Source organism: Thalia democratica, chromosome 4 (assembly GCF_965202585.1).
Source record: "Thalia democratica chromosome 4, ktThaDemo2.hap1.1, whole genome shotgun sequence".
NCBI classification, from domain to species: domain Eukaryota; kingdom Metazoa; phylum Chordata; class Thaliacea; order Salpida; family Salpidae; genus Thalia; species Thalia democratica.
The window spans coordinates 11,233,090-11,242,165 of record NC_139168.1 but is presented as its reverse complement, the minus strand read 5'-3'; the positions used below and the strand labels follow the sequence as shown (position 1 = coordinate 11,242,165).

Genomic DNA, 9,076 nt, shown 5'->3' with positions numbered 1-9,076 from the left:
ATGTATTAACTTAAACAGTAAAAATTTATTTTTTTTTAATTAAAAGTAACTAAAGGCTTTTTTCATTAACAAATCTTTTACTCTACCATAAAGTTAACCATCTAGTCTAGTATAACAAAAGTAGAGTGATTAAGTTAAAATTAGTTTAGCATCACTTTTATTATTTAGAAAATAATCCAGTTTTAAAAACACATAGCTAAACAACACCTATACAAAAGCTTTTAAAATACCTTATAAAAGTTTACAGTAAATAGTTCAAATAATTTAAAAAATATTACATTTGGTTGAAATAACTTTTAAAAAACCGTATTATTGTAAAAACACTTACTTTTACTGCTTCTTCTTAGCAAGCTTAGTTATATCTGCAGATAAAGAGGAAGATGCTATCTTTAGGACGTTGTTCAAATGATCATCAGTTATTTTAGTTCTAAACTTAATTTTTTGTAAAATTCATATTTGAAAATAACTGCTCACATAAGTAGGTTGAGCCAAACATACAGGCTATTTTATTTGCGTTATTCGATAACATAGGAAAGTCTTTATTGGGCAACACATTTCTGTGAAACTCCATTACGCTTTTACACGCGTTAAACTTTGATTTTAATTGAATATTACATTTAAGCGCAATTAATTCCATTTGATATTTAGTTTGGATCATTAGTTCTTTTAGATCAAACGGAGTGGTAAATAATTTAAACTTAGTTTCCAAAGAACGAAGGTCAGAAAACCTTGTTGAAAACTCGTCAGATAAATTTTTAATTGCATCCAAAAAACCCAAATTATTTCTTTGTTTGTTGGCCTCAAGGGTTGGGAAATGACTGTAGTCGTTATTTTCAAAATAAGCTGTCCATAATCGTATTTTGGTTTCAAAGGCATCAATATGGTACCACATTTCAGGAATTAACTGGTTTTTCCTTGTAATTGCAAATTAAGTCTGTTTAGATTCCCTGTGAGGTCTACCAGAAATGCTAAATTTGATAACCAATTTTTATCTTCGAAAACAGTAATACTTATTTTTTTACTTTTAAGAAAATATGCTATTTCATTTCTTAGACCGTAAACTCGTGATAACATTTCACCACGACTTAACCAACGAACAGGGCAAAAGTAGACAAGGTCCCCGTATTGACTTTCTGCTTCTTCTACTATTGTTTTAAACTCCCTGTGGTAGAGTTTGTTTGACAAAATTGTGTTCACTACTTTCACTGTTATATTCATAACATTGTTTAAGCTTGTCGTCTTGGCACATAATACTTCCTCGTGAATTACACAGTGAAGCTTAACAAGGTTATCTGAATGCCCAAGACTCATAATGTGGTTTTGAAGCAAAGTTGCGAAGCCTTTATTTTTGCCAATCATTGCAGGGGCTCCATCAGTTGTGACTGAAACTATCTTTTTAAGATCAATACCCATTGCATAAGTGCATTTTAACATTGTATTAAGAATGTCTTTACCTGTTGTCGTACTGCGCAACGGGACTAAACTTAGAAACTCTTCAAATATTTCAAAGTTAGTGAAAACACCCCGAATAAAAATTCCAAGTTGAGCAGTATCTGTTGCATCAGTACTCTCATCTAAACAGATCGAAAATTTTTCTAATTTGTCCACTTGATTTATTTGTTTCATTTTCATATCTTCAGAAATTTCTTCTATACGCATGGTTATTGTCGTTGCAGAAAGACAAATATCTGAATTTTTTTTTATCTTCTCAGGACAAACACATTCTACTACCCCCATTAAGCACTCTTTTACAAATTCCACCAGTAAATGGTTTCTTCCATTTAGCAATCAACTGTGCTACCTTGTAACTTGCCTTTGTCGATCTTTCTGCTTCAGTTATGTAGTTATGGAACATACTCACTCGTTGCTCTTCACTTTTTTGTTGTTTGGTTACAAATCAAACAATGATTCTTCCCAAATGCTGAACAAACAATAATCATATGTCCACTCTTTGTTGAATTTGCGTTGCTCTTCTTCAATCTTTCTTGACTTTTGTGTAGACTTACTCATGTTTTAGGAATTTATCAATTTTCTTAAATTAATATTAAACACTGAAATGAAAAATATAAACTAACTGATCTAATCAAATTAAAATCATTGTAATTCATTTTATTTAAAAAAGGTAAAAGTTATTCAAAAAAATATTTAATAATCAACAGCTGTAACAGCTGTTAAAACAAACTGCTTTGCAGTCCTATAATAATGAAATTTACTAAAAAAATTAGAAAGAAAGAGAAAATAAAGTGCTTCAAATCTGCTTTCATTAGTTTACATTTTACATCAAACTAAATAAAATTATTTTAAGAAATTAAAAAAAAATGCTTTGCAGTCCTATAATAATGAAAGTTAGTAAAAGGACTGAAAATAAAAAAAATATAAGGTGCTTCAAACTGCTTTTATGATATCACATCAAATTCAAGAAAATCAATACAATTTGCTTTGTAATCTTAAAAAAAAGTACATTAACCAAAAACATTCAGAACAATTCAAAAAGAAAACAGAAACATGAATTAACACAATGCTTTATATTCTTTTTTTCAGATACTCAAAAAGTTGAATAAAACAAATAAAATTAGTGTAGTCTGTTCTACTGATCATAAGTTAAGAACAGTAGTAAATTAATTAAAAAACTGTAAATAATAAAATAAGTAAATAATTCTTTAAAAACTACAAATTCCTGTTTAAAAATACATTACATCACAGAATAAAACTATAACTAAACAAGCACTAACAAGTAAATGTACTTAAAACTATGTACCTGAGACAGAAACAATAAATAAGCATTTCATTTAAAGTTATTATTTGAACGTTTTTTTAGAATTAAAAATTCTAAAATCTTTCCTTCGGTGTATCATTTATTTTTTGTGTACTTTATATTAAATATAAAAACAACTTTTTTCAATATAAATCATCAAAGTTATTACATAATACTTTTCTATATGAATAAAAACTTGTGTTCATCTCACTTTTACTACTGAAAATGTATTGTTAAAAATTCCAGGTTTTTTATTCAAAATTAAAGATTTTCCAGGTTATTATTACCTAAGTAGTCAAATTCTAAACCATAACTGTGAGTATAACAAAACATAAATCATAAGTTTTGTTTTCTTCCTTTCAAAGCAAAAAAGCTTTGAATGAGTGCCAAAAACTAGCATGATTATCTAGATTTAAGTTTTATAATAAAAGAAGCAATTCAAGCTAAATACTGAAAAAAAGCTTAAACTGGTCTGAGATTTGAAACAACTTCAAACTACCCTGACAAATTTTGTGACAAAGTTAAGTTGCCCAATTGCTGAAATTTTAACTATTTTGATTAACAACTTGTAAATTTAATAAATTTACAATCACTAAATATAATATATCAATATATTATATATTGTGCAATTTATTATATATAATATTTAAATTGAATACTATGTACGTTGTTGTTTTTAAATGCTTTTGTGCACACTTAGATATAACTTACTGTGATAAAACATTTATAAAAGAAAATTCGGTACTTTTTACATGTTAAACAAAATACCTGAACTGTTAGGAATGAAGTTTTAGTTAAATACTTTGCATTTCATATATACACCATGGAAAACATTTGCGTTTAGTTTATTTACTAAATAAGTATTGTATATAAACAACCTTTTAAATCCAAGCTTTTTTCAGCTAAAAATTTGCTGATGCAAAAAGAAATTTTAGTGAAACTGATAGAAAATCACTTGACAAATGATAATCTGTCTTTTAAACAATTTCAAGTCAAAGCAATAAAGTCTTTTAGATGTTTTAAAATGATAAACAGGGACTTAAAACGATATTAATCAATTTAAACTAAATTACAAAAAAAAATTAACCAAAATTTATTTTTGCTCAGCGGGCCACATTTAGTAGCTCGCGGGCCGCATTCCATTCAAAAAAAACCTGCTCGCGGGCCGCAGATCTACCCTTCGCGGGCCGCAGTTTGCCGACCCCTGCGTTATTTGATTATTTAGTTGCTCACTCATTCCGCGTTACGATCAAGTTACGATTAAGTTCAACGTTTTGTTCACAAGTTTCAAGAATCAAAAACATGTCTACATCGCGGAGTTGATGTTAGTGTTTTATATAACTTAAAGATTGTCAATACTTTTTATAGATTTTATTTGTGTCGTGATTTAATAGTTTCTTTCTTCAGAACTAAGAATAATTATTTAAAATAAAGTAAATTGCATTTATTTAAAGTGTGTTTTATTCATAACTTATGAAATAGTTTTGTAACTTATAATTGTAGCCACTTGTAACTAAAGCTGTCAGTTAGTAAGTTACTGGAGACCACGTAGATTTTTTCTCTTTATAAATTTCTATAATGCATAAGTTTTGTGTCGCTTTAAAAAGAAATACTTTATACTTGAATCCTATAAAAGTTTGTGCATGAAAATACTACTTATTGTTTTGTAAAAAACTTTAAAGAAAATGTTATCTGTTTTATTTACTAAATTTTGAAATTTAAATGTGAAGAACTTATGATTTTTTTTGGGTTGAAAACAAAATAAAAATGTTTCATGTGTTTTTAGAAACATTAAAACTATTTTTTTTTTTAATGCATCTTTAAAGGCTTATAATTTTTTTTGTTTTGTATAAAATAATGGGTTAAAAAGTAAACACTGACAGTTTCGTTATTGTCTTTTGGCATAGTAAGATAGCAGTTTTTACAAAACTTTCTTGAAAAGATATCTCAATTTTTTTTTTTGAGCCGCGTATTTTTGTACTATGCTTTCTTTCAAATGAATACCAAAATGATGAACAATGAAAAGATGGATATTTTCTATGTCAATAAGCGAATTCGATGGATTTTTGAATTTGAAGTTAAGAGAAGAACAAGCAAATTAAAACAATTCGTTCTTGCTAAATAAACCTCCGTAAAAGAAACAGCCCGATCACAAGAAGCCCAATCACAAGAAGTCTGAGGACAAGAAGTCGGAAGACAACTAAATGACTATCATTGTTATTTTGTCCTTATGTTATGTTTTATCTTAAATTTTGTAAGTTATGTAATTTCTAAAATAATAAGTAATACAGTTTCTTTTTCTTACTTTTTTTTGACCCGCGCTTTTGACACTTGAAGTAGTTAAAGTTAAGTAGGATTTTAAGGATTTAAATTATTTAAAACCAGGCTTTAAACACTAGTTTGAAAAATAAAAACTAAATAGTGTAATGATATTAATACTTCATTTTCTTATTTTAAAGCGTGTGAATAAATGCAGAATTTTCTGTAACAATAAAATCAATGATAAGCTTTCTCGAAACAATTACACCAATTCCCAAAACAACTCAAGGGAGTTAATTTCATTTAATGCGTATACATTTTCGTTTGTCTTTCAAATACGCGTTAGTTGCTTATTTAGTTGCTTACTTATTCCGCGTTACGATCAAGTTACGATTAAGTTCAAGGTTTTGTTCACAAGTATTAAGAATTAAGAACATGTCTACATCGCGGAGTTAATGTTAGTATTTATGTAACTTTACGATTGTTAATACTTTTTATAGATTTTATTTATGTCGTGATTCAATAGTTTCTTTCTTCAGAACTAAGATTATTATTTAAAATAAAGTAAATTGAATTTATTCAAAGTGTGTTTTATTCATAACTTATGAAATATTTTTGTAACTTATAATTGTAGCTACTTGTAACTAAAGCTGTCAGTTAGTAAGTTACTTGAGACCACGTAGTTAAGACATAAACATAAAAATCATTAAAATATATCCTATTTGATTAAAATCCTTTAGTTATACCGTATAATGAATTAAATTAACATATATAAACGAACAAATGTTATTATATTTTGAAATGAATTTCCAGTATAACCATATTTATCAGTTTGAAAACATTTTTTTAAGCATAGCAACACAAATAGCGTCAAGTAATACTCACAATGTCAAAAATTATACACATTTTCTATTTGTATATATGTGTTTTTTTTTATTACTTTAAACGCAACTTTTCGACACAACTAAAAATCAAAATAAGGTAAAGTAATAACACGAACGTATGAAAATTATAAAGTACTGAGTAATTTTTTCACTGTAGTTCCAAACTCATAAAGAAATAACGAAATAATCATAAGCAAAGAAACAGAACACAAGTAAAAACATATTTATTATCGTACGTATGTTCAAATCTAATTCTCAATTTTTTAGACATTTCTCAACCGTTCAAAGCTTTTTTTTCTTCATTTCTCAGCTGTACATTGTGGCGCTTTCCAAAATTTACCCACTGGGGATGGCACACCGCTTTTCCCCTGTCCCCGTCTTCCGCCACGTTGAAATAATACCTTCTTTAGATAATTAAATAATTAGTGAGTTATAATGAAATTAAAATTAATTGAAATAATTAAGTATTCAGAGAATAATTAAACTAACGATAAAATATATAAACAAATAAAAACTAAATAAATGGTGACAAAATAAAATTATAAAATAATGATATTAACCTCTTCTCTCCGTGACCCGGATGTAGAGTGATAAAATAAACCTTTGTCACGTGACACGCCTTTTCTCCCTCGATTTCGTTCATGACGAACTTGAAATAAAACTCTTCCTCGTCGATCTCGGAATCCTCCTCATCTTCGTCCAACTCATCCATCTGGAAGGTGACTCCTCGGAGGAAGAAGGACAATTCTCCCGGGATCTCCATTTCCATGTTTAAGATGCGGGCAGGGATTTCGTTTTCGACGGGACCGCATCCGAGGTAGACAGCGTCGTAGACGATCTCCTTGCCTTTTTTGAAGGACTCGATGTGCTCGGTCATAGTTTTAAACGCTGAAAAGATACATATAAGTTTAGTTAGATTCATATAAGGTTCAACCCTTTAACTGTTACTTACCATAATAAATTATTTACACTTTTGAATGATAACTCTTACTTTCTGATCACAAAGTTAACTGTAAAACCTTTAATTTATTTTTTTTTAATTTAAATAAAGAAAAAAAATGTTAGGAGTAAGGTATAATTTTTTAAGATTATTCCAAGTCAAATACTATTGCATGGTATTCTACTACAAAATATGTAGTTTAAAAAGTTTAAAATTAAATATCTAACCTTACAACTAACTTGGTTATATTATCTTTCAGCATTGAAATTAATAATTTTACTTAATTAACAGAAGATATTGATAAAACCATTTTTCATGTGAGATAATCAACCAATTGTTCAAACTTCCTCAAACTAGACCAGCAATGATGTTTTAATATTTATTTTTTATGTGTAAACTAAGCCGTACATTCTTATGTAGTTTTTTAATCTATGTTATAGTAATTTTAGAATATTCCTATTTATAAAATAATTTAAGTACGTTGTGCGACTTATATAAGTTACTTTGCATTCACTTCTAAATATCCGAAATTCGTTATACAAGAGATTATTATAATGTCATTTTTCAGTTAAGATTTTAGATGGGTAACATACGGTCCAGATCAAGTTAAATTTCGGCCCTCTAAGTAACTTGAAAACTATTTGTGCAAAACAAATAAAATTTAGTTTTTTGATACTTAATATTTTGAAATATGCTTTTAATTTGGTTTTCAGCTCACAATGGTACTTCCTAGATCACAATAATACCAATTCAATTTATTACAATTTTGCTCGAGTTTTATAATTTTTTTATATGTTAGTTCTATGAATTATGCACCCCGCAAGTACATTTTTTTTAACAAGTTGACACTAGAATGGATTTTTAGTAAAATTGACTTGCTGACTACAAAAGTTGTCCACCACTAACCTAAACGTTTTATTAGTTACAATATAATTCATATATAAACAGAATTGGTTACAGATTACACAAGGCTTTTTAATAATTAAGTATTTTAATACACTTTACTGGAATTAATAGAAAATACATGTATACTATTTTTCAAGCTCTGTAAATTACTTTGAACACAGCCCAAAAGTGCATGCATAAGAAGTTCCAGAATAAATTACATTTCGAACACAACTTTTTTGGCTCAAAAGTGCGTACTCAAAAGAAATAAAAAAAATTATAAAATCAAGGGGGACAATTTTTTTTCAAATTTCTCAAAAGGAGGCGATTTAGTAAATGAGTTTGGGAAACCCTGCTATAGACTTTAGAGTATAAAAAAACTGGAAAACAGCAAATAAACAATCATACACAACCATATAAATATATGTCCTCATTAACAAACCAAAACCAGCCAACCATAAATTAGAATTAACACACACAAAACTTACCATAAATATATTAAGATAATCATATAACAAGTACCATCAAAAGCAATCAAGCAATATCTGCATGTAACAGAAATAAACTATATAAAGCACTCCAAACCAACTCAGTATACTGGCTCAACAAAAACTATTTGCAACTATTTAAACTGATCCTTATTTAGGTTTTAAAAATTTTCTGGAACACTAGACAACAACTTAGGACCCAAATATCTGAACAGGTTTAGGCCAAGCCCTGTTCTAGGTCTTTCAATTACAAAACTATTATTTTTTTAACGTATTGTATTGTGAGTACGAACCATATTTACTGGAGTAACACAACTGTGGTCAACCAAAAATACTTTCAAGTATTCAGCATCAACTTACAAATTAAACACCTCATTAAATTTCAGAACACCAGATTTCGAAATCAATGAACTTGTCGGAGTCAGCGCAGGCACGCGACAAACACATCTTACAACTATTTTCGCATACTAATAATTTTCTATGTTTATAACTAGTCGTTTTTTAAAAAAAATTTTTGATATTTTTAATAACTTTTAGTATTTCGAAACCAAAAACAAAAACTTCAATAAAATACTTATGAAGGCACTAATTAGGAAGGCAAACATAGGTTATTTCATTAAGTACAAATCTTCTGCTACAGTTACTGAGCAGTTGTTTTTAAATATCCAAATCTAATTTTTGTAAAATACTAAACAACATTTAAATTCTTTTTTTTTCTAAACTAAAAGCATAAACTTTTAAAAATAGAGACCAAAAAAACTTAGTTTCTGGTATTGCAAAAAATTGTTCGTGAAAAGTTTTGATTACTAGCTTTAAAAACTTGGAAAAAATTAAACTTTAGTTAATTTTTTCACAGTTTCAATAA

At 27.9% G+C, this 9,076-nt stretch overlaps 1 protein-coding gene across 1 annotated transcript; it reads right to left on the bottom strand.

Moving 5' to 3' along the window:
• Positions 1–330: 330 nt before the first annotated feature.
• LOC145833012 (general transcription factor II-I repeat domain-containing protein 2A-like) lies at positions 331–1,659 on the bottom strand. The gene is made up of 2 exons (XM_082940214.1): positions 1,099–1,659; positions 331–387 (listed from the first exon to the last, which is right to left on the bottom strand). Exons 1-2 carry the CDS (start codon positions 1,657–1,659, stop codon positions 331–333), a joined length of 618 nt encoding a protein of 205 aa, XP_082796340.1.
• Between the last annotated feature and the right edge of the window lie 7,417 nt (positions 1,660–9,076).

Excerpts from the sequence above, each read along its gene's own strand:
- LOC145833012 (XM_082940214.1), bottom strand. The coding sequence starts at position 1,659 with ATGCGTATAGAAGAAATTTCTGAAGATATGAAAATGAAACAAATAAAT. Across the intron at positions 388-1,098 it reads ACCTTGTCTACTTTTGCCCT|ATAGCATCTTCCTCTTTATC; the intron begins GTTCGTTGGTTA and ends AACGTCCTAAAG.